The following is a 25,872-nucleotide window of genomic DNA, read 5'->3' as shown; positions in this document are numbered from 1 at the left end:
ATGGTTGATTGTTTTTTTATTAGTATTTATCTATACTGTACTTCATCTTATCAAGCTATTACTACCCTATTAGAATAATATGGCCCGCTGCGTGCTTCAGTCCTGCCCTCAGCATTTCTGCTTGTTGCAGTTACTCCACAGTTTCCTCTCTTAAGGATTTATTTTTCCAAGTTTTATTGTGCCGTCTCGGATGCTTAAGGAATCCCTGAAGAGATTCATTGCCATACAGTTCGGGTCTCATGAATTATATCTAGGGAGATAATACAGAGATATTTGGTGCATCACGCACGATCATCTGTACTGTAATTATCGCTATTCCCCCGTCAGCTGCTGATGGCTTTTCAATGGCTCATTAGGAGGAGTGCAGAACGGCGACCGAGGTAGAAACTAACGAGGTGTAACCTCCATTTCGACTCGTCATTTTTTTTCTTTTTCTACATAGCGGAGTGCTCACCTGGACTTGTTGACTGAGCATCCCTTGGTGACGTTGTTCGGCCTCGCGGACGACACTGAACCCTTCTCCCCGGAGGAGAAGCCCATCGTTTTCCCCCTGCCCAGGAGTATTGGAGGTCACGCCCTAACGATTGACGACAACGCACTAACTAGCTCTGATCAGTACCTGGCGCATCACTTAACCCAAATGGAGCCGTCGGATCTGTCAAACTTGTACAGTCCGTACACTGACCCTGAGCCCGGTTTGAATGATTTGGGGGAACCGGTGCAGTCTCTCCATTTTCAGGTGGAGTCCACCATGGCCGTTGAGGACATAGGGGAGATGGAAGGCTTAATGAAGGTAAACGAGCCTTGATCTGAAGAGCCGTGCCATCTTTCATTTTGCCATCGAATGTCATTGAGTGTGCCTCGTAATCAAACAAGCATGAGTAAATGGGTCCTCGGCAATGTTCAGGAATTTGAAATGCAACAAGTTACGTTCAACCCATGTCGAAATGCACTGGACTGATCACAGGCCAATGTGAAATTGATTGGATTTTCGAGAATAACGATAACCCAACCAGTTTGAAACATTCTACTTTTTACTAGAATCACATTCCTAGGTATTACTTACTTTCCTAAGGTAACAGCATCACAGAAAATATTAAAGATGAATCCCTTCCTTACTTTGTATGTTTGATTCCCTGGCCCTCACTAATCGTTTCCACCTAACCTCCCTGGTAGTTTAGATGACCTCAATGTCACTATTATTCATTTTTAATTGCTGTACTTAAACTTCCTCCATAGAAAATCTTTTCTAATATGTTTCATGAATACTTTTGATTGAATCGTTATTCTCAAGGGGGATGAGCCATCTGTAAAGCAGTCCAAAGAGGAAGGGGATGAGGTTATAACCACTGGGAGCCATTTTGAAAGGACAATCACTGTTGTCAAGGGCAACTCCAGTCTCGGTTTGTATTATTTCTTTGGCAATATGTTTTATATTGATGAGTAATTGTTGCATAGAGAACAGCCTTCACTTTATCAGTCTTTCCTCCTATCATACCATAATTGTATATAAATTAGCAAAATATTTTTTTTTTACTTACTTGGCTTATTGCGTTTAGCTCCAAGTGGAGCATAGGGGCCTCAGCTATGAATCAGGATTGAACACATTTTACACATAATTGTGGGTAAGCGTTTTTCCTATACTGTAGGTTCCAGGTCTTTGGGAATGTTGTGCATTTTGTCACTGTCATCCTTACAGGGATGACAGTGAGCTCCATCAAGGATGGCTTGGGGATGTACATCCGCAGCATCATCCACGGGGGTTCCATCAGCCGAGACGGCCGTCTGGGAGTGGGGGACCTAATCCTAGTCATCAACGGCGAGTCCATGGCCAACCTGACTAACACCCAGGCCCGCGCCATGCTCCGGAGACACTCTCTCATCGGGCCAGACTTGGGGTAAGGACCAGGGCTAGGGCAACATGTTCAGTGTTTTGATTCCTTGTCCATGGAAACCTGTTTTATATGGTTTCACTATAGGCCTTCATTAAAATGTCCACCTACTTCCAACACAAAGAGTGCAGATTTCACCTCAAATATATTCTTCCTAGATTTCCTACACATTGATACGCACTCCTTTTCTGTTACAATGTAAAGTCAGAGAGGATAATATTGTGGAGACCAAAACCCCAAACTTTCTCCTCTCTACAAACTTATAGTACCAGTCAAAAGTTTGGACAGACCTACTCATTCAAGGGATTTTCTTTATTTTTATTATTTTCTACATTGTAGAATAATAGTGAAGACATCAAAACTATGAAATAACACATATGGAATCATACAGTAACCAAAAAAGTGTTGAACAAATATATTGTATATTTTAGATTCTTCAAAGTAGCCACCCTTTGCCTTGAAGACAGCTCTGCACACTTTTGGCATTCTCTCAACCAGCTTCATGAGGAATGCTTTTCCAACAGTCTTGAAGGAGTTCCCACATATGCTGAGCACTTGTTGGCTGCTTTTCCTTCTCTCTGCAGTCCAACTCAATTGGGTTGAGGTCCGGTGATTGTGGAGGCAAGGTCATCTGATGCAGCACTCCATCACTGTCTTTGATCAAATAGCCCTTACACAGCCTGGAAATGTATTTTGGGTCATTGTCCTGTTGAAAAACAAATGATAGTACCACTAAGTGCAAACCAGATGGGATGGCGTATCACTGCAGAATGCTGTGGTAGCCATGCTGGTTAAGTGTGCCTTGAATTAAAAATGTATCACTGACAGTGTCGCCAGCAAAGCACCACACACCTCCTCCTCCATGCTTCACAGTGGGAACCTTACATGCGGAGATCATCTGTTCACCTACACTGCGTCTCACAAAGACACAGCGGTTGGAATCAAACATCTCAAATTTGGACTCATCAGACGAAAGGGCAGATTTCCTCTGGTCTAATGTCTATTGCTCGTGTTTCTTGGCCCAAGCAAGTGTCTTCTTCTTATTGGTGTCCTTTAGTAGTGGTTTCTTTGCAGCAATTCCACAATGAAGGCCTGATTCATGCAGTCTCTTCTGAACAGTTGATGTTGAGATGTGTCTGTTACTTGAACTCTGTGAAGCATTTATTTGGGCTGCAATCTGAGGTGCAGTTAACTCGAACAAACTTATCCTCTGCAGCAGATGTAACTCTGGGTATTCCTTTCCTGTGGTGGTCCTCATGAGAGCCAGTTTCATCATAGCGCTTGATGGTTTTTGCGACTGCGCTTGAAGAAACTTTAAAAGTTCTTCAAATTTTCCAAATTGACTGACCTTCATGTCTTAAAGTATTTGCTTATTTCAACTGTTCTTGCCATAATATGAACTTGTTATTTTTTTTCAAATAGAGCTATCTTCTGTATACCACCCCTACCTTGTCACAACACAGCTGATTGGCTGAAACGCATTAAGAAGGAAAGAAATTCCACAAATTAACTTTTTACAAGGCACACCTGTTAATTGAAATGCATTCCAGGTGACTACCTCATGAGAGAATGCCAAGAGTGTGGAAAGCTGTCATCAAGGCAAAGGGTGGCTACTTTGAAGATTCTCAAATATAAGACATATTTTGATTTGTTTAACACTTTTTTTGTTTACAACATGATTCCATATGTCTTAATTCATAGTTCTTCACTATTATTCTACAATGTAGAAAATAGTAAAAAAGAATGAAAAACCCTTGAATGAGTAGGTGTGTCCAAACGTTTGACTGGTGCTGTACATAGACACCCCTCTATAGAGTCAGATAAATGTCACCTGACATCACACTAAATAAACGTCTTGATCAAATATGGTCCTTTTATTTTTTGTTTTCTGAATGATTTGTTTGCTTTTCTGTAGCTTATGTGTACAGTTATGATCAAGTGAGGCTTTGTAGTGTATGGCATTTGGGTAAATTACTCCCAATGATCCCATTAAGGCTATTTGTTCTGCATCTCTCGTAGAAACAGTTTGTCTTCTCCTTTTACATCTCCCACACAACCGCTAACTGTTTTACCAAACCATCCAAATACACATTTAATTGAACTGAATTGAGATGCCTAATGCACATACCTCACAAACTGGTGTGCCTTTTCTGTCAGTGTACCAGTGTTTTGTTATTTGGGCTTTGGGTTTTTTGTGGACCACAGGAAGAGTAGCTGCTGCTTCTGCAAAAGCTAATGGGGATCCAAATAAACAAATAAATAAGCAAACATAATAAATAAACAACTGCAAATTAACAACACCTGTTAATGAACCATGCAGTAAACATTATAATGTAGTAGAAATTGTGTAAAGGAGCTCACAGTTTTCTTTTAGCCAGGTTCTTATCATCGATAGTGGGAAATGTCATTGTCATCCAGTGTTGTGAGTCATAGAGAGCACCTTAATATCCCTTAAAGGTTGTGCCATCCAAAGCATGATAGCATATAGGCTACCATACATACATTTCTGATGAACACCACCAATTGAATACTGTAGGCTACATGAAGGTTAGGACTTCCAGTCATATGGAAAAGCTTCCTATAGCGTTTGGACTCCTAGCACAGACGCTCAATGGTGAAATTTGAACAACTCACTAAGGCCTTTTACATTCCTAAATTGTATTCTCTCCATGCATTTGAGGGATGCTACATTAAAGTCTGGGGCACCATCATTTTCGGTATCTCAAGTCTTGCTTGCTTAACGCTAAACATGTCAGTACATTCCAGTATGTTAGCCACGGTGCATAACATCCTCTTCACCTTCTAGATCTGCTTGTGCCCCAGAGGATGATCTGTGCCCCTTTTATGTGTGAGTACCGCTAACTCCCACGCTGACGGGTCTGCAACCAAATCTACCACTTTGTTTCCTCTCTGTCCACATTTTCTCACTTCTGCACCCGAGTCTCATCACCTGTCTGTGGAAGGGAGTTTTATCCAGATCTAGACGTTACAACACATACTGAAAATCAACCATACTGAAAATCAACCATACTGTATATCAACCATACTGTATATCAACCATAGTGTAAATCAACCATAGTGTAAATCAACCATAGTGTAAATCAACTATAGTTTAAATCAACCATACTGTATATCAACCATACTGTAAATCAACCATAGTTTAAATAAACCATACTGTAAATCAACCATACTGTATATCAACCATACTGTAAATCAACCATACTGTATATCAACCATAGTTTAAATCAACCATACTGTAAATCAACCATAGTTTAAATCAACCATACTGTATATCAACCATAGTTTAAATCAACCATACTGTAAATCAACCATAGTTTAAATCAACCATACTGTATATCAACCATAGTTTAAATCAACCATACTGTAAATCAACCATAGTTTAAATCAACCATACTGTAAATCAACCATAGTTTAAAACAACCATACTGTATATCAACCATAGTTTAAATCAACCATACTGTAAATCAACCATAGTTTAAATCAACCATACTGTATATCAACCATAGTTTAAATCAACCATACTGTAAATCAACCATAGTTTAAATCAACCATACTGTATATCAACTATAGTTTAAATCAACCATACTATATATCAACCATAGTTTAAATCAACCATAGTGTATACCAACCATAGTTTAAATCAACCATAGTGTATATCAACCATAGTTTAAATCAACCATACTATATATCAACCATAGTTTAAATCAACCATACTATATATCAACCATAGTTTAAATCAACCATACTATATATCAACCATAGTTTAAATCAACCATACTGTAAATCAACCATAGTGTATATCAACCATACTGTAAATCAACCATACTGTAAATCAACCATAGTTTAAATCAACCATACTGTAAATCAACCATAGTTTAAATCAACCATACTGTATATCAACCATAGTTTAAATCAACCATACTGTATATCAACCATAGTTTAAATCAACCATACTGTAAATCAACCATAGTTTAAATCAACCATACTGTAAATCAACCATAGTTTAAATCAACCATACTGTAAATCAACCATAGTTTAAATCAACCATACTGTATATCAACCATAGTTTAAATCAACCAATGTTTAAATCAACCATACTGTAAATCAACCATAGTGTATATCAACCATACTGTAAATCAACCATACTGTAAATCAACCATAGTTTAAATCAACCATACTGTATATCAACCATAGTTTAAATCAACCATACTGTATATCAACCATAGTTTAAATCAACCATACTGTATATCAACCATAGTTTAAATCAACCATAGTTTAAAACAACCATAGTGTATATCAACCATAGTTTAAATCAACCATAGTTTAAATCAACCATAGTTTAAATCAACCATAGTGTATATCAAGCATAGTTTAAATCAACCATAATGTATATCAACCATAGTTTAAATCAACCATACTGTAAATCAACCATAGTTTAAATCAACCATACTGTATATCAACCATAGTTTAAATCAACCATAGTTTAAATCAACCATAATATATATCAACCATAGTTTAAATCAACCATAGTGTATATCAACCATAGTTTAAATCAACCATAGTGTATATCAACCATAGTTTAAATCAACCATACTGTATATCAACCATAGTTTAAATCAACCATAGTTTAAATCAACCATACTGTATATCAACCATAGTTTAAATCAACCATAGTTTAAATCAACCATACTGTATATCAACCGTACACATTCCTTAATTTGAACAGTCAATTTTTTTTGCTTTCTCATGGAGCAAACAGAACAGATTTCTTAGCTAAATGCACTGTTACCTCGTACTCGTTAATAATCAAATAATGTGCACATCTGTGGAGATTACAGTTCACTAGATTAGATAATCGTATAGGCTACATACAGCACATTGACCGCAGTCCCAACACACAGTCAATGTATCTGGATAAGTCTCTCACTGGACTGCACCACTAACCATGGCTTTTTAACACTTCATCCTTAACACTTCATTGACATGCCTCTCTTTGACTACTGGGCATGCAGGTCCATTTGGGTGGGGGGATAACGATTGATTTAGCACTTTTTTCGTCTGTGCTGTATCCAACTCATCACACACTAATTCACTTATTTCTTCCTTCATCTGTTTCTGGAGGCATTTGAATTGCTGTTTGAATGAACAGGGATTCAAGTACCTCAGTGTCTGCATGTCCTAATGTTGAAGTATGAGTCATTCCATCATTGTTAGATCTGTCATCTTCACTCAAATGTGTGTGTGTGTGTGTGTGTGTGTGTGTGTGTGTGTGTGTGTGTGTGCGCGTGTGTGTGTGTGTGTGTGTGTGTGTGTGTGTGTGTGTGTGTGTGTGTGTGTGTGTGTGTGTGTGTGTGTGTGTGTGTGTTTGTGTGCTTTAGAATCAACTACTGATGATTACTTGCTTAGAACTGGGCTTACCAAACTGGACTTATGCGCTTTTCTACTCCCTTTCATTCGATTCTTAATAGTTTGGAACGTTCTCTACTGTTTCAGTAAATTAAGAATTGGTGTTCCAATTGATGTTCCCTTCAAAACTCAATGACATTATTTTGGAAAGAATTCCCACACTCAATCCATTGACGGCGCACGACATTAGTCATTGACGGCTCACCTTGGGCTCATGACAGGTAGAATGCATTGCCGGAGAAATTTACGGAGTTCATTCCTTCCCCTCCTGCAATCTTGGGCCGCAGAGGTAAATTGGACGGGGAGGAGAACAATGTAAATTAGACGTCGGTGAATAAATAAAAGGCTGTTTTGTAAAAAGGCTCATTCTGACATATCGGGTTGCATATGAATGCAGGCACTTCCACTTTAATGCTTTGTTAACCAATCATGTAATTCCTAGTGATGAATTCTGACATGCTTGCACACAAGGTTGAACTGCCGTATCATATGTTAATGGATAGGTTATATATTTTGGGGGTATTTGCAGTGATGATGACAAATCTTGGTCAGGTTGTTGTTAGGAGGAGTGCTGAGGCTCATTGGCGTGTGTGTTCTCAGCATTACCTATGTCCCTGTGGAGTATCTGGAGGAGTACAGGACTAGCCTGGAGCAGCCTAAATATGACGTCTGCTCTGATGCACCTCCGGCACCAAAGTAAGCTCAAACTTTATTCAACTTTATAGAAGCAATACATTTATAGAAAGTGTTTTCATAGCGATGCCTTAAGTAAACGTATATGCTTTTGTTTTCCAGCATAGACCGGCTTTCACAACATTATTTTGTTTAACTCCAGACAAAACAAGTCGATGAACAAACCACCAGGTTTACAGTTGTTTGTCTCTTTGCAGGAGAGGAATCCCAGAACTTCCTGAGCGGGAGGATGGAGAGGGAGAGGAGAGCGAGCTACAGACCGCCACCTTCAGTAACTGGAACCAGCCTATGAAGTGAGTAGGAAGTTGGACTTTGGCTTGGACCAGAACATAGAGTTGAACAAACAACATGCCCTTGGCACAAAGCCTGTTTTAGCATGGGCAGCGCCATTGAAGGCTTTCACTATTTTAAAGTAGTCAACTGGGTGCGACGTCCTGTGGGTTAAGCAGTGATAATAGCAAAGGTGGGGGGGTGTACCCTCTTTCCAACTTTATTGTTAAGGAAGCAAAGCTGATTGGGTAAATAAGTAATAAACAGTGTTTGGACAGCAAGCATTAGTTATACCGCTTTGGAACTGAGCTAGAGCCTGCATATATATCTATAAGAAAATCAGCAAACACTGTAGCACTCCAGAAGTAGGGTTATTGATAGCTGAGGCTAACTCAATGAGCTACAACGTTTAGAATGTCACAGATAGAAATGTAGCCAATTTGCAGAACTGACACAGTTCCCTAATCTAAATGACTGAGAATCATATCCAGTCTACCTAATTTACCGACCCGCCACAATGCCCCAATCATTTCCATTCTCAATTGTTGAACCTTCTGTAATGTTGTACTTCCCTGAATTTGTATTCAATAGGTGAGATTTTTACACTACCCATTTCCTCATTCAATGTCACTTCTTATTTTTACTTTGTATGCAAATAAATGAAATTATAACAACCCCAATCTTGTCCCAAGAAGTGACACAATACAGTACCTTTTAAAAGTATATTTTACAATGTGTGTTGCCTCGCTCAGGGTGGAGCTCAAAAGAGAAGCGGGCAAGTCCCTTGGCATCAGCATTGTAGGGGGCAGAGGGATGGGCAGTCGCCTTAGCAACGGCGAGGTGATGCGGGGCATCTTCATCAAACATATCATGGAGGACAGCCCCGCCGGCCGCAATGGAACCCTGAAGACTGGAGATAGGATTGTTGAGGTACACCAATCAATAATATTTCACACTATAGAGATTAGAATGCATTTACTTTAACATGGCGAAATGGTAATCACACAGTAATAACCTATGAATTACTTGTTTGTTTCTTTGGAATGTATCAGGTGGACGGTGTGGACCTGAGTGATGCCAGTCACGAGCAGGCTGTGGAGGCCATCCGCAGGGCAGGAAACCCTGTGGTGTTCCTGGTCCAGAGTATCGTCCACAGGCCCAGGGTGAGCACTCTAGCTCCTTGTGTTAGCCTGCTAACATGCTAGCTTACTGTGATAGCATGCTAGCTAAGTTGTCCTAGCTCCCTGTGTTAGGATGCTAGCTTACTGTCATAGCATTCTAACTAAGTGTTCCTAGCTCCCTGTGTTCGCATGCTGGCTATGTGGCTAATGTCTTTCAACAATAATACTTAATTTCAAATTAAAATCAAATCAAATTTTATTTGTTACATACACATGGTTAGCAGATGTTAATGCAAGTGTAGCGAAATGCTTGTGCTTCTAGTTCCAACAGTGCAGTAATATCTAACAAGTAATCTAACAATTCCCCAACAACAACCTAATACACACAAATCTGAAGGGGTGAATGAGAATATGTACATGTAAGTATATGGATGAGCGATGGTTGAGCGGCATAGGCAAGGTACAATAGATGGTATAAAATACAGTATATACAGTACATGTGATATGAGTAATGTAAGATATTATTAAAGTGGCATTATTTAGAGTGGCATTGTATAAAGTGACTAGTGTTCCATTTATTAAAGTGGCCAGTGATTGTGTCTCAATGTAGGCAGCAGCCTCTCTGAGTTAGTGATTGCTGTTTAGCAGTCTGATGGCCTTGAGATAGAAGCTGTTTTTCAGTCTCTCGGTCCCAGCTTTGATGCACCTGTACTGACCTCGCCTTCTGGATGGTAGCGGTGTGAACAGCCAGTGGCTCGGCTGGTTGATGTCCTTGATGATCTTTTTGGCCTTCCTGTGACATCTGGTGCTGTAGGTGTCATGGACGGCAGGTAGTTTACCCCCGGTGATGCGTTGTGCAGACCGCACCGCCCTCTGGAGAGCTTTGCGGTTGAGCCCGACAGGATGCACCACCACCCTCTGTGATACAGCCCGACAGGATGCTCTCGATTGGCATCTGTAAGAGTTTGTCAGGGTTTTGGGTGACATGCCAAATATCTTCAGCCTCCTGAGGTTGCAGAGGCGATGTTGCGCCTTCTTCACCACACTTTCTGTGTGGGTGGACCATTTCAGTTTGTCTGTGATGTGTACGCCTAGGAACTTAAAACGTTCCACCTTCTCCACTGCTGTCCCTTCAATGTGGATAGCAGGGTGCTCCCTCTGCTGTTTCCTGATGTCCACTATCATCTCCTTTGTTTTGTTGACAGAGATTTCCTAATCTCACCATTAATTATCCCATTCTAAAAGCTACTTAACCATTGTCACAGGCGTCGTATTGAACAGACCAAGGCGCAGCGTGTTGAGTGCTCATCTTTTATTTTGAATGAAAGCACTTCACAAAGAAAAACAAACGACAGCCAAACAGTTCTGTCAGGTATACTCACACACTAAACAGAAAGCAACCACCCACAAAACCCAAAGGAAAACAGGCTGCCTAAGTATGGATTCCAATCAGAGACAACGAAAGACACCTGCCTCTGACTGGAAACCATACTCGGCCACACATGACAAATTAAACATAGAAACAGAAAACTAGAACAAATTCCCCTAGAAACAAACCAACCCCAAAACACACAAAATAACCCCCCTGCCACGCCCTGACCATTCTACTATGGCAAAATGACCCTTTTCACTGGTCAGGACGTGACAACCATCCTGTATCCAACAAAGACTACAGTAGCTACAGTATCTATATCTGTGACATGGCTTCAAAAGCATGACTGGCTATTAGGGCGCTTTCACACCCAAGAGTGCGCTTTGTGAGAGGACGGATTTCAAATCAAATCAAATGTATTTATATAGCCCTTCTTACATCAGCTGATATCTCAAAGTGCTGTACAGAAACCCAGCCTAAAACCCCAAACAGCAAGCAATGCAGGTGTAGAAGCACGGTGGCTAGGAAAAACTCCCTAGAAAGGCCAAAGCCTAGGAAGAAACCTAGAGAGGAACCAGGCTATGAGGGGTGGCCAGTCCTCTTCTGGCTGTGCCGGGTGGAGATTATAACAGCACATGCCCTAGATGTTCAAATGTTCATAAATGACCAGCATTGTCAAATAATAATAATTTGAAGTGGGAGAAAGGCTTTTGCTTATATTCAATGAATTGACAGATTCCTTGTCAGGATCCATTTAATTAAAAGTTCAACAGAAACTTAAAATGACCCTCAAAAAATGTGCAGCATCATCTTGATTAGTTTGAAAGCAACATTAGCATGACTAACTAATATCCTACTGGAATTGCTGCAAGGTTTGCAATAGCTGACATACACTCAGTGGCCAGATTATTAGTACCGGGTCGGACCCATCTTTGCCTCCAGAACATCCTGAATTTTTTGGGGCATGGATTCTACATGGTGTGGCATTCAAATGTTGCTCAATTAGTATCTAGGGACCTAACATATGCCAGGAAAACATTCCCTACACCATCACACCACCGCCACCTGCCTGTACCGTTCACACCAGGAAGGATGGGACCATGGAATCATGCTGCTTACGCCAAACCCTGACTCTGACATCAGCATGACGCAACAGGAACCGGGATTCATTGGAGCAGGCAATGTTTTTGCACTCCTCAATTGTCCAGTGTTGTCGTATGCCAAATGGAGCCACTTCTTCTTATTTTTAGCTGATAGGAGTAGAACCCGGTGTTTTTTGTCTGCTGCAATAGCCCATCCGTGATATGGAAAGATGAGTTGTGCATTCCAAGATGCCGTTCTGCGCAGCACTGTTGTACTGCACCGTTATTTGCCTGTTTTTCTCGGTAAACCCGAGACACTGTCGTGCGTGAAAAGCCCAGGAGGCCGGCCGTTTCTGAGATACTCGAACTGTCGCGCCTTGCACCTATGATCATACCACGCTCAAAGTCACTTAGGTCACTCGTTTTTCCCATTATAACATTCAATCAAACAGTAACTGAATGCCTGTCTGCCTGCTTTATATAGTTAGCCACGGCCAAGTGACTCACTGTCTGTAAGAGCAAACCATTTTCGTGAACGGGGTGGTATACCTAATAAATTGTGTATATTGTGTATATTGACATACGACTCACAATCATCAATTTGCATGCATGGTTAAAGCTTTACAGACCTTTTCCGCAACCTTCCACTAACCAGTCCAGCATGCACCTCTTCCTCAGCCCAAGTCCCGCTATAGCCCCACTTCATCACCAGTCATAGAGTACAGCACCGCTTTAAAACGCTTGCCTCATCACATGTGCCAGGTAATCTCTCTCTCCCTCTCTCTCCTTCTCTCCCTCTCTCTCAGGTTTCTTTTTATCTTTCTTCCTCTTTTTCTTTGCACATCAGTGGAGTCTATGTTGCTTTATCTCTCCATTCAGAAGTTTTCACAGACTTGCTTATAGACTACTGTATGTATGTGTGTGCAAAAAAAGATACCCAATCAAAAATTGGAATCGGGTTGCATCCAGGGTAAATGTTATATGCTGCAAAGGTTAACTGCTATGGGCAGGTCTGTATTGCTCTTTCCCTTTTAAATGGTGCCATTGGGGCCCACCTACAGATCGTAATGATGCTTCCTAGCAGTTTCCCCTTTATGGCCTTCTACACTTCTCTGTCACTAGTGAATCATCCAAAAGCACCCTTGAGGATTCTCGGAAACATTTGTTTGGCTTCTAAGAAAGAGCTCAACTTTGATTTTCTTTACAAAACTGGTCTCCTCGAGGACATTTATTACCAGTCACTTATTTTTGGAATCATTTGAATAACTACAGAGGTGTTTTTACTATTGAGCCTACATTTTCTTGGTGTTTCAACTTTTGAGCCTCCAAATTCCCTTCTTTCCATGACAGCCTTTGATAAAGAATTTTGTCAGTGCCCAATCTTACTTCATTTACACTGATCGCTTTTTCCTCCTTTTGTCACTCAAGGTCTGCTTTTGGGTGGTCAATCCTACAGTGTATAATATACTCTCTCAGTGTAAAATAGTTTATTTTTAGCCCAGTTTCTCAGACCCAGATGAATTCTACTAATGAACTCAAAAGCATGCTCATTGGAAAATCACCATTGAAAGTGCTTTTGAGTCCAGGAATAGATTGTGCCTGCCTGGGATTCCAGCTCATAAAGTTTTGTGAACTGAGAAAGAAACAAGGAACAGGAAAAGCTAAAAGAACACAATAACCAATATGTTCAGTACACCAAACCACAAGGTTCACTGCCATGTTGCTGTTGTGGTTTCTGGCTGGCAGGCAGAATATATTAAGTCAGCTCCTGGTTGAGAGGTGGTCAGGCCTGGGTGGAATATTGATTACCGGGCTGGCCTACCTCACTGGCCACATCATTTTAGTTTTCCCTATGTGTAACGTATACAGTAACTACTCTGACAAAGGGCAATCAATACTCTGGTGTAGCCAAGCTTATACAATCACAACTCATGAAGAAAAAAAACGCTGATATTTTGCTCAGGCTACTTTTTTTGTTATATTCAAACAAAAGTTTTTAATATACACTACTGGTCAAAATTTTTAGAACACCTACTCATTCAAGGGTTTTTCTTATTTTTTTCTATTTTCTACATTGTAGAATAATAGTGAAGACATCAAAACTACGAAATAACATGTAGTAACCAAAAAAGTGTTAAACAAATAAAAATATATTTTATATTTGAGATTATTCAAATAGCCACCCTTTGCCTTGATGACAGCTTTGCACACTCTTGGCATTCTGTCAACCAGCTTCACCTGGAATGCTTTTCCAACAATCTTGAAGGAGTTCCCACATATGCTGAGCACTTGTTGGCTGCTTTTCCTTCTGTCTGCGGTCCGACTCATCCCAAACCATCTCAGTTTGGTTGAGGTCGGGGGGTTGTGGAGGCCAGGTCATCTGATGCAACATTCCATCACTCTCCTTCTTGGTAAAATAGCCCTTACACAGCCCGGAGGTGTGTTGGGTCATTGTCCTGTTGAAAAACAAATGATTGTTCCACTAAGCCCAAACCAGATGGGAAGTCGTATCGCTGCAGAATTCTGTGTTAGCAATGCTGGTTAAGTGATGCCTTGAATTCTAAATAAATCACAGACAGTGTCACCAGCAAAGCACCCCGACACCATGCTTTACGGTGGGAAATACACATGCAGAGATCATCCGTTCACCCACACCACGTCTCACAAGGACACAGCTGTTGGAACCAAAAATCTCCAATTTGGACTCCAGACCAAAGGACAAATTTCCACTGGTCTAATGTCCATTGCTCGTGTTTCCTGGCCCAAGCAAGTCTATTTCTTATTGGTGTCCTTTAGTAGAGGTTTCTTTGTAGCAATTCCACCATGAAGGCCTGATTCACACAGTCTCCTCTGAACAGTTGATGTTGAGATGTGTCTGAAACTCTGTGAAGCATTTATTTGGGCTGCAATTTCTGAGGCTGGTAACTTTAATGAACTTATCCTCTGCCGCAGAGGTTACTCTGGGTCTTCCATTCCTGTTGCGGTCCTCATGAGAGCCAGTTTCATCATAGCGCTTGATGGTTTTTGCGACTGCACATGGAGAAACGTTTGAAGTTCTTGACATTTTCCGTATTGACTGGCCTTCATGTCTTAAAGTAATGATGGACTGTCATTTCTCTTTGCTTATTTGAGCTGATCTTGCCATGATATGGACTTGGTCTTTTACCAAATAGGGCTATCTTCTGTATACCACTTCTACCTTGTCACAACACAGCTGATTGGCTCAAACGCATTAAGAAATAAATAAATTCCACAAATTAACTTTTAAGAAGGCACACCTTTTAATTGAAATGCGTTCCAGGTGACTAGCTCATGAAGCTGGTTGAGAGAATGCCAAGCATGTGCAAAGTTGCCATCAAGTCAAAGGGTGGCTACTTGAAGAATCTAAAACAAATGAAAATATATTTCATATTTAATACTTTTTTTGGTTACTACATGATTTCATATGTGTTATTTCATAGTTTTGATGTCTTCACTATTATTATACAATGTAGAAAATAGTAAAAGATAAAGAAAAACCCTTGAATGAGTAGGTTTTCTTAAACATTGACCGGTAGTGTATATGGATTCTTTTACTTTACTGAATGTACATTCTGTACATTTTAGACATTTCCCATGCAAGCCTCAGCAATTTAAATACAGTATGATGTCTCATCGTTGTAAGTTCAGCCTTTGCTGATATGTAATTTGTTGACAATGCCTAATGGTTTATTTTTCATGTCTCTGTCCCTCTTGTACATAACAGTCCTCAACCACGGACACCAACGAGGAGAGAGTGGCGCGGCGCAATAGTGATAAGGTTAGTGTCTCTATGCAACCTTCAAACCTGCGTCAAATACATATGTCAAATACTTTCAAATACTCGAGGTGCTCTGGATTTAGCTCGGAGCAAGCAAACAAAGCACTGCTCAAGTACTGTATTTGAAAGTGTTTGGGCGACGGTCTTTTAAACTTAGGTAATGCCTGTAACTTGACGTTGTATTGTCGTAGAAGTCTCAAACCAAATTTCCGCAGGGCTTTGGGAAACATTTTTTTTGTACATCATACTTTTACTGTTCAGGTCCCATCACAACGAGTGAATGTGTGATCGCATACACATGACCGTTCAGTTATCCAGTTTTAGTCCGCAATAATGAATCATATTTATCTTATAAAATTAGGATTTTTAGTAGACCTAGCACTTCACTCATACTCTCCATCATAGCAGTGGAGTGAAGTTTCTGCCTTTAGTTTCACTATGATGCTGTCCTAGAAAGTCACTGACTATTCTCTGTTCTTTGTAGGAGGTTGAGTGTCACAGTAGACTATTCCTACGCCTCTCCCCAACTAACCCTTTTACTCCTACTCCGTTTAAGGTTTGTGGGTCTTTGTGTTGTCGTGCTTTTCACCTTCTATTTCCATGTATGCTCGTACGGTTGTGTTATGGAATATATGTGGAGACACATACTGGACAGCCCTTACATGCTGTCCAGATGCTGTCATACATGCATCTTTCCACTAAACCTGTTTGAATCCCTTTTTCTTTTTTGCCTTTTGTTGTTTACAGATAGCATCGATACAAATGTCTGAATTTTGCATCGTTTTGCAAAATGTGGAAATTGAAATAGCCAAATTCATCCCCAAAATATGCAATGGTTTGATTCGGAATCAAAATGCATTTGAATTTAACTAAATTGATCAAAATAATCCAATGTTTGCCTTGTATCCATTATCAGATTTTTATTTCATTTTTATTTATTTAACCAGGTAGGCCAGTTGAGAATAAGTTCTCATTTACAACTGCGACCTGGCCAAGATAAAGCAAAGCAGTTCAACACAAACAACGCAGCGTTACACATGGGATAAACAAACGTACACTCAATAATAGAAAATAGAAAAGAAATAGAAAACTTTTCAATAGAAAAGTCTATATACAGTGTGTGCAAATGTAGTAAGATTAGGGAGTTAAGGCAATAAACAGGCCATAGTGGCGAAATAATTACGATTTAGCAATTAAACACTGGAGTGATAGATGTGCAGAAGATGAATGTGCAAGTAGTAGAGATACTGGGGTGCAAAGGAGAAGAAAAAACAAAAAACAATATAGGGATGAGGTAGATGGGTGGGCTATTTACAGATGGGCTATGTACAGGTGCAATGATCGGTAAACTGCTCTGACAGCTGATGCATAAAGTTAGTGAAGGAGATTTAAGTCTCCAGCTTCAGTGATTTTTGCAGTTCGTTCCAGTCATTGGCAGCAGAGAACTGGAAGGAAAGGCGGCCAAGGGAGGAGTTGGCTTTGGGGGTGACCAGTGAAATATACCTGCTGGAGCGTGTGCTACGGGTGGGTGCTGCTATGGTGACCAGCGAGCTGAGATAAGGCGGGGCTTTACCTGTCAAAGACTTATAGATGACCTGGAGCCAGTGGGTTTGGTGACGAATATGAAGCGAGGGCCAGCCAACGAGAACATACAGGTCGCAGTGGTGGGTAGTATATGGGGCTTTGGTGACAAAACGGATGGCACTGTGATAGACTACATCCAATTTGCTGAGTAGAGTGTTGGAGGCTATTTTGTAAATGACATCGCTGAAGTCAAGGATCGGTAGGATAGTCAGTTTTACGAGGGTATGTTTATATACAATGGTTGGATTGAATTCTATCAGTAAGGAACATTTGTTATTAAACTCAGTCTTGAATATTGAAGTAATCTAGAAATACACTGCTTATGACTTTGCTTACAGCAAGCATTCCTTGTTTAGGTATATAAACAAAAAAAACATCCCTAAAAAGTAGGGTAATATTATTATGCACACGAGTGACTAAAACTTACTTTACCGACTGAATTTAACAATACAGCTTTAGGTTGTAGTCAGCTAAACCTGCTATGTTGAAACTAAGCGATTGTTATCTGCCTTTTTGCCACACAACAAATCTATTTTCCCGATACTTCTGTGATGTGGCAGCCGCCAAAGCGGGAAGCGGGAAAGACATCGTCCACCACCCCTCACCTCTCTCTTCCTGTGGTTCCCCACGTTGGAGAGACAGACACGGATACTCTGACAGAGATTCCCGACAGACCGTCCCAGACGGAAGAGGAGGATACGTTTGACTACAGATGGAGTGAGTGTGACTCTATGAACAGATCTAGGAACAGTTTGCCTTCCTCTTAATCCTAACCATGGCCATTATGGAGGGGGGGGGCAAAACTGACCATTAAGGGCAACTGCCTCCTTAATGAAAGGACCGAAGTTGGCTAACCAAGTTATGTTTTCTGGGTTCTCACATTGCTATTAGTGATCATTACACAATGAATAAGCCCATGGACCCAGTCCAGAGATCCAACCCCTTGCCCCTACTCCCAAGGCACTTGTGGAGAACTGGATAGATTTGAGACGGGAAAGTCCGAACATATTCTTAAGAGGGCAATGTGCAGCTACTACCACATTTATACTCCTTTCAGATTTATACAAAGACCCACTGCACAGTGGGTAGGCAGTAGGGTTTGTTTCTAGACTATGCAATGGATTCAGACAGTTCCCTCTTGGCTTGCCTGCTCCCATGTGCTAGCACCTAGTGGCCACTAGAGGGCCTCCACATTGCAATCATAGTCTTGCCAGTGCTTGAATTGGGCCGGAACACACCAGTATACCCAAAATTTGTGCCGACACCAATTTCAGTCCACTTCAAGAGCTAAGTATTTTTATTTGTATTTATTATGGATGCCCATTAGTTACTGCCAAGGCAGCAGCTACTCTTCCCAGGGTCCAGCACATTTAAGCCAGTTATATACAATAAAAAACAACATTACATTACATTTACAACAGATTTCTCTTCACAGTCCCCTCTGTTCCATAATGTGCTTGCATGAGTTACTTGATGTGGAATGGAGTTCAATGTAAGTTTGCTACTAGGATCACAAGGCAAGTGAGCTAGACTAGCACAGTGATATTATACCTATCCAGTTATTCAAAATGAAGTGCTTAGGGCCTTCAAACTCAACTCTGGACCTCGAAGCCAGTCCCACTGCGTTTTCTTTCATTCTTCCCCTCTAATCAGGCACTGATTTAGACCTGCGACACCAGGTGGGTGCAATTATTTATCAGGTAGAACAGAAAAGCAGCAGGCTCCGGACCTCGTAGGGTAACAGTTGAATACCCCTAGCCTAGGGGGTAGGGTAAGGGGTTGTTTCTGGAGGGGGCCTCAGGCTCTTCTGATTACAGGCAGTATAGTCCCTCCTGGGCCCCTGGTGTGTGTGTGTGTCCTGTGGTGATCCGATTGATGAGGTGGAGACTGGAGAGGTGAGTCAGGGAGATTAGTACAAGAGCATTTAGGCATACAGCCCAGAACAACATAGATGAGAGATAGAGAGAGAGAGAGGCCTGTCAGTCAGGGAGTGTGATAGCAGAATTTGACTCTTGTGAGATGTTGTATTGATTATGACTTTGCGCTTAGAACCCTTTTGTTTGATTCCCATTCATGACTTCTCTGTCACATTCTTCTTATGTTCGGGTTGTGAGTGTAGCAAGTCAAGAAAAGCCAGCTTAAATCCAGCTTAAAGCTATACTATAAAACACATAGAAATCTATCCATTATAGCTGTATGTGGCTCTATTCAATCATTTCACATGTGAATTATAATTATATAACACACACAGGTTGTAGTCAAGCCCGCCACTGTATTCACGTCCATCAGTATGATTTGTCAGTGTTTCAACCCGTTTCATTCTATCAACTGTTCTCTACAGAGAACATCAGTCAGAGGTACGGCAGCCTCCCAGGGCTTCTGCACGTGATTGAGCTGGAGAAGGGGAAGACCGGCCTGGGCCTTAGCCTGGCTGGCAACCGTGACCGCTCCCGCATGAGCGTGTTTGTGGTCGGGATCGACCCCAGTGGAGCCGCCGGCAAAGATGGTCGCGTTGTGGTCGGGGATGAACTGTTGGAGGTGAGGGGCTTGGGTTAGTAACTTAGTGGTCACAGATACTTTAGACGGGTGCTTCTTAACCAGGAGTTGATGCCCAGTGGGTATTACTATGTTGTATGGTCTGAATCAGACAAATATGACTTGATTTTGATTTTCCTCTCTGATTTGAGATCTGCGTTGAGTTTTAGTCTCGACGATATTATCTGAGGTTTGAAGGAAGCAAGCAAAATTAGTGACAGTTGCTGAATTGAATAGCATTGCATCGAATTCAATTGAATAAAGTGCAACGAAAGACAGTAGTAATAAGTACATTTCTGTACCCTGTCAGATCAACGGGCAGATTCTGTATGGGCGGAGTCACCAGAATGCCTCCTCCATCATTAAAAGCGCCCCATCGAAGGTCAAGATCATTTTCATCAGGTGGTGTATTTGAAGAAACAGGGACATATACCCCAAGACCTTATCTCCATCCCCCCACCAAGTATCTTTACCAAGTGTTAACAGGGACAAAAATGTATAGATACTGTAGCTCAGTGTTTCCCAACTCCAGTCGTCCGGTACCTCCAACCATACACATTTCTGTTGTAGCCTGGGACAAACTCACCTGATTCAGGTGTTTGCTGTTGGGGGTAGTGGAGGACTGGAGTTGGAAAACACTGTTGTAGCTGAACCCCTTCAATACCAAAGGACTAGTTCAAGTCTGATGCGTCACCATATAAAGCCCAGTAGAGGGAGCTGTGGCGTTACAAAGGACTGATGTAAACTGATATCAGAGAAAGACACAAGGGGCATCTCAATACTCCCAAGATGTCTTCTTCTATTACCTGTGTTACTATCAGTCAGGATCCGTGAAAACCCAGCTAGTTATCACACATAGACAGGCCCAAATGAATCCGACCAAAATAAGGGATTCTCGACTCACGGGCGGGAACACACACTACTTAACTGAACTGATAGCCTCAATTAGACTTGTGTGGTTTACAGACTCAGCCTGCGTCCCAATTGACACAATATTCCCTACATCAGGGATCATCAACTAGATTCAGCCGCAGGACGATTTTTTTTCTTGAGCGGATGGTCAGGGGGCCGGGACACAGTCACAAATAATTTGTCAACTGCAAATTGACCGCAAGAAGCCCAAGCAGATAGACTATTTGATTTAAACATAATCATTTAATACGGTCACATATATCTCTATTATGAGTAGGAATACTTTGGAACAAATGTCCATAATTTTTTATTGTCCAACAATTTAAGACAAAAAGTAGTGTACTGTATAGGGGAAAGGGTGCCATTTGGGACACAAGCTCGGTAATTCATATGAGCTATAAGTATCAGACAGGCAGAAAGCTGGGTGTGATTTACTCTGATTGGTGATTTACTCTGAGTTATGACTGGTGGGCAGGAACACAGATGCTCTCAACCAGATGGCTGTGGGACCAGTGAGGGAGCATGGAGACACACTGGAGCCCCAGACAGAGGTAAACACACACACACACACACACACACACACACACACACACATGCAGGCATGTGCACACAAAGGCATAGTACATACACACACATGCGGGCATGCACACTGACACACACACTCACACACACGCCACATGCATACACACATGCATATAAAAGACCTTACAGTGTGAAGCAGCTCAATGACTGGAAATACACTCATATATTCTACTCTTTCAATCTCTTTATTATTCATTTTCTCACAGCTGGAAACATGTTCTTCCATTGCACCCTCGGCGATCGATGTCGACATGGTCAAATATGTGCAGCATGTCATTCTGCTGAAGGTGAGACACTCAAGACTCCCGTGCTGCTCTGCTATATGTTACCTGGAGAAGCTCCCGTGCTGCTCTGCTATATGTTACCTGGAGAAGCTCCCGTGATGCTCTGCTATATGTTACCTGGAGAAGCTCCCATGCTGCTCTGCTATATGTTACCTGGAGAATCTCCCGTGCTGCTCTGCTATATGTTACCTGGAGAAGCTCCCGTGCTGCTCTGCTATATGCTACCTGGAGAAGCTCCCGTGCTGCTCTGCTATATGTTACCTGGAGAAGCTCCCGTGCTGCTCTGCTATATGTTACCTGGAGAAGCTCCCGTGCTGCTCTGCTATATGTTACCTGGAGAAGCTCCCGTGCTGCCCTGCTATATGTTACCTGGAGAAGCTCCCGTGCTGCTATGAGTTACATAACCTCAGACCTTTTCAGGAAAAGGTTTTATTGATGAGGTCATAAAACAAAGGGAAGTAGAGAGAACCACAGTGAGAGAGAGAGAGGGAGGGGGTCGAAATAGCCTATTCTAGTTTAATAGGCTGCTAAAAGAGAGAGAGAATGAGAGAGGGGAGAAAATGGGCCCATTCTAATTGGATAGTCTGTTATTAGAGAGACAGAGAGAGGAGGAAGCAAATGATCGAGGGACGACAGCAATCTACCCTAGGAACTGAGAAAGAGCAGGATAGACAGACAAAGAGAGAAAGAATGAGAGAGGGGGATGTGAACCTATTCTAATTTAATGGGTCTTTTGACAAGCCAAACACCTGGATGGGAGTCTCAGCCTAGCTGTCTATCCACATGGTATATTAGAGGATCAAGGTATGAAGGTAACATCTGGTATGGGCACATACCAGACACATACTTCCCTGTTCCTTCCTCTCGCTCTCCAGGAACAAAAGATCAAGATGCTGAGTGAAGCTGGATAGTGTTCATTATGGCACATCGCACCAAAACATTTTGCAACGGAAAATGTAAACAAGTGTTTCGTATTAGTCAAGTTCAGATGGTACCTCCCCGTTTCTTTAGAGTCTTTGATGGCGGTAGAACCATAATGTTCCAAAATGCCTCACAATTTACAAAACAAACCAGTGTTGTTTCTGATTGCTATGTTCATGTTTAATGCGTTGTCATGCATGTTTCATGTGCATGATTATGTTTTCAATTGTGATTCACTGTGCCTATAATTATGGTTGACAGGGAGCTATTGAGTACAATTCAACTACATTGTCACTGTTTAACTCTAGGAGGAGGGTGGATTCGGCATCACTTTCAGTGAGGACACCAAGGATGGGGTTGTGATTCAGAGTATAACTGAAAAAGGACCAGCAGGAAAGGTATGTCACTCTACTGTTTCTTAATCTTCTGATTCAAAGAGGTATTCTCTATAGAAGTGTTCTGGGGGACCCACAAGGGGAGCAGGGTTTTGTTCCAGCCCAGCGCAAAACCACCTAATATTACTGGTCACGTGTGGCTCGGTTGGTAGAGCATGGCATTTGCAAATGCCAGGGTTGTGGGTTCAATTCCCACAGGGGACCAGTATGGAAGATAAAAATGTGAATATGTATCTACTGTAAGTTGCTCTGGATAAGAGTGTCTGCAAAAATGTAAATAACTAATCAACTGCTTATTAGGACCTTGATTAGTTGAATCATTAAAGTGCTTGGTTGGAACAAAAACCTGTACTGCCCTATCAAGCAAAAAGGCAGTAACTGCTCATTTGATCAAAAATGAGTTAATGTCATTTTTTGCTACATTAAATACATCCTTAATCATGTGGACACGTATCCTGCCTCTATTGTATTATGTTTTGGAGAACATGGGGGTCATGTTAGCAGTAACTGCATAAAGTTACTGTGAGAGCAAGGTAAATAAAAGCCAGATTTCTCAGTTCCACACTATGAGCAGTTACTTTCTTTTTGCTTGGTAGGGCAGAGTAGTGGTCCATGACTAGTTTTAAAGAACAATACTCTACAGAAAATCCTATTGGTCAATCCTACATGTTATGCTAATTGGTTGCCCACATTTTACCCATTGCAAAACATTCTCTAACACCAGTCCTGTATTTCTCTATGCAGGACGGCAGCATCAAATCTGGAGATAAACTCCTAGCTGTGGAGGATAAGCCAGTGATGGGCTACACTGTGGACAGGGTAAGAGCTGCCTCTGCAGCCATTTTAGACACACACCCTATTCCAGGGTTAATGTATATTTAAATGATTAGCTTGCTGAGTGTTAGTTAAGTAATAAGGCCCGAGGAGGTGTGATATATGCCCAATATACCACGGATAAGGGCTGTTCTTAAGCACGACGCAACGCGGAGTGCCTGGACACAGCCCTTAGCCGTGGTATATTGGCCATATACCACAAACTCCTGAGGTGCCTTATTGCTATTATAAACTGGTTGCCAACGTATTTAGAGCAGTAAAAATACATGTTTTGTCATACCCGTGGTATATGGTCTGATATACCATGGCTGTCAGACAAACAGCATTCTTGGCTCGAACCACTCAGTATATAATTTAATGTAGAATTCAATGGCTATAGTTCATTTTTACAATTTTCATAATAGCAAGCTAGGACTGATGATTTGATTAGCTAAACTAGCAAGTCTGTTTGTTTGGTTATCACGGAAACTTCTGTAGCTATCTAGTAAACTTGCTAGCTACTTCAGTGGATGTTGAACAAATGAACACATTTTTTGTTGCAAATGTGTTCAATTATAGACATGGAATAAAAGGGATAATCAGCTCGGGGCTCTATACATTCTCTGAGAAATAATGCAACTCCGTGAAAGGTCAGTTCCACTCCGCTAGCGCATCGTCGAAAACACCTTTCATGTCGTTCATTATTTTCCATAGAACGCATAGCCCTTCGTTGATTTCCAGTACATAGACTATCTGTTGGGGACTACACTCTTAGAAAAAGTGTTCCAAAATTGTTCTTCGTCTGTCCCCATAGGATAACTCTTTTTGGTTCCAGGTAGAACCCTATTGGGTTCTATGTAGAACCTTCTGTGAAAAGGGTTATACTTGGAACCCGAAGGGGTTCTACCTGGAACCAAAATGGGTTCTCCAAAGGGTTCTACTATGGGGACAGCTGAATAATGCTTTTAGGTTCTAGATAACAGTTTTTTTTCTTAGCATGTTTTTTTCCTACATTTCAGGTCCACTCTTTACTGAAGAAGGCCAAAAGCTCAGTGAAATTGACTATCTGCACAGACAAGTCATCGCCCCTTCTCCCCCACTGTACTGGTCAGGCAACCAGCCTACCCAGCATCCCTAGAATCTCCATGGCTACCCTGGGCCAGTCTGAGTCAGAGCCAATCAGGAGTGAGTAAACCGCTTGTCATGTGTTGTCAGGAGGAAATGCGATAGATCATTAGCAATTGGGTTTATTAAGCATAAACAACCTAACTGAGGATGTTTTACATAACTTAAATATTGGAGCTAGTTTTAACACAACATCTGAAAGAAGCATGATCCACTCAGTCAGATAGAGCAGAGTGATATGCTTATAGGGCAAGTGCCCCCAACTTCAATACCAATCCCTTGGGATAGAAATCACGTCTGTGATTGTTAGTCAATACTGTTTCTGTTGATTTACATAATGGAGAATGAACCAGATACAGTATAAAACAAATTATAATATTCAACACTCAAATGTATTTGTAAAGCCCTTTTTACATCAACAGTTGTCACAAAGTGCTTATACAGAAACCCAGCCAAAACTCCAAAGAGCAATATTACCTAAATATACCTTATACAGTAAATTTCATATTTCAGTTTTTTTATAAATTTACTATACTGTAAAAAAATATATATATATGTTTTTTTTGCTTTGTCATTATGGGGTATTGTGTGTAGATTGATGAGGGAAAAAACACGATTTAATCAATTTTAGAACAAGGCTGTAACATAACAAAATGTGGAAAAAGTGAAGGGGTCTGAATACTTTCTGAATGCACTGTATACCTTGTCAACAGTGTCTGAAGAGATTCTAGTCTGACTTCAGCCTGGCATTGAATGGATATGTGCTTTAGCCAATATTTTTGTCATTGGGGTATATTGAATGGCATGCCAATAATAATCGGATGCGTTGGCTAAAAGCACACACAGATCTAGAAGGCTAGAATTAATATATTTATTTGATCCTTTCATCTCAATTTCCCACTCTCTCTCATCAGGCTCTAGTCGCTCGTCCACCCCTGGCACTCTGGCTTCCTCTGACCCTGTGACCTGTCCCATCATCCCCGGCTGTGAGACCACCATAGACATCTCCAAGGGCCGCACAGGCCTGGGCCTCAGCATCGTGGGGGGCTGTGACACTCTTCTGGT

The 25,872-nt window shown here is 41.3% G+C and overlaps 1 protein-coding gene across 8 annotated transcripts in view; it reads left to right on the top strand.

The window, feature by feature from the left end:
- LOC115198262 (multiple PDZ domain protein) overlaps positions 1-25,872 on the top strand; it is a 66,378-nt gene that overhangs the window by 29,636 nt on the left and 10,870 nt on the right. For 3 of the 8 annotated variants that reach the window (XM_029760103.1, XM_029760107.1, XM_029760102.1), the window contains 20 exons: positions 443-793; positions 1,295-1,403; positions 1,700-1,898; positions 4,699-4,740; positions 7,920-8,015; positions 8,210-8,305; positions 9,035-9,212; positions 9,335-9,445; positions 12,536-12,619; positions 15,603-15,656; positions 16,141-16,212; positions 17,801-17,957; positions 19,582-19,778; positions 20,086-20,177; positions 21,163-21,238; positions 21,476-21,556; positions 22,783-22,872; positions 23,614-23,688; positions 24,702-24,867; positions 25,722-25,870. In XM_029760103.1, the coding sequence (XP_029615963.1) occupies positions 443-793; positions 1,295-1,403; positions 1,700-1,898; positions 4,699-4,740; positions 7,920-8,015; positions 8,210-8,305; positions 9,035-9,212; positions 9,335-9,445; positions 12,536-12,619; positions 15,603-15,656; positions 16,141-16,212; positions 17,801-17,957; positions 19,582-19,778; positions 20,086-20,177; positions 21,163-21,238; positions 21,476-21,556; positions 22,783-22,872; positions 23,614-23,688; positions 24,702-24,867; positions 25,722-25,870 (2,475 nt within the window). The remainder of the gene's footprint in view (positions 1-442; positions 794-1,294; positions 1,404-1,699; positions 1,899-4,698; positions 4,741-7,919; positions 8,016-8,209; positions 8,306-9,034; positions 9,213-9,334; positions 9,446-12,535; positions 12,620-15,602; positions 15,657-16,140; positions 16,213-17,800; positions 17,958-19,581; positions 19,779-20,085; positions 20,178-21,162; positions 21,239-21,475; positions 21,557-22,782; positions 22,873-23,613; positions 23,689-24,701; positions 24,868-25,721; positions 25,871-25,872) is intronic. The other 5 variants (XM_029760109.1, XM_029760104.1, XM_029760106.1 and 2 more) reach the window with 5 other exon arrangements.

This window comes from Salmo trutta, chromosome 8 (genome assembly GCF_901001165.1).
Source record: "Salmo trutta chromosome 8, fSalTru1.1, whole genome shotgun sequence".
NCBI lineage: Eukaryota > Metazoa > Chordata > Actinopteri > Salmoniformes > Salmonidae > Salmo > Salmo trutta.
This window is presented reverse-complemented; position numbering and strand designations above follow the sequence as displayed.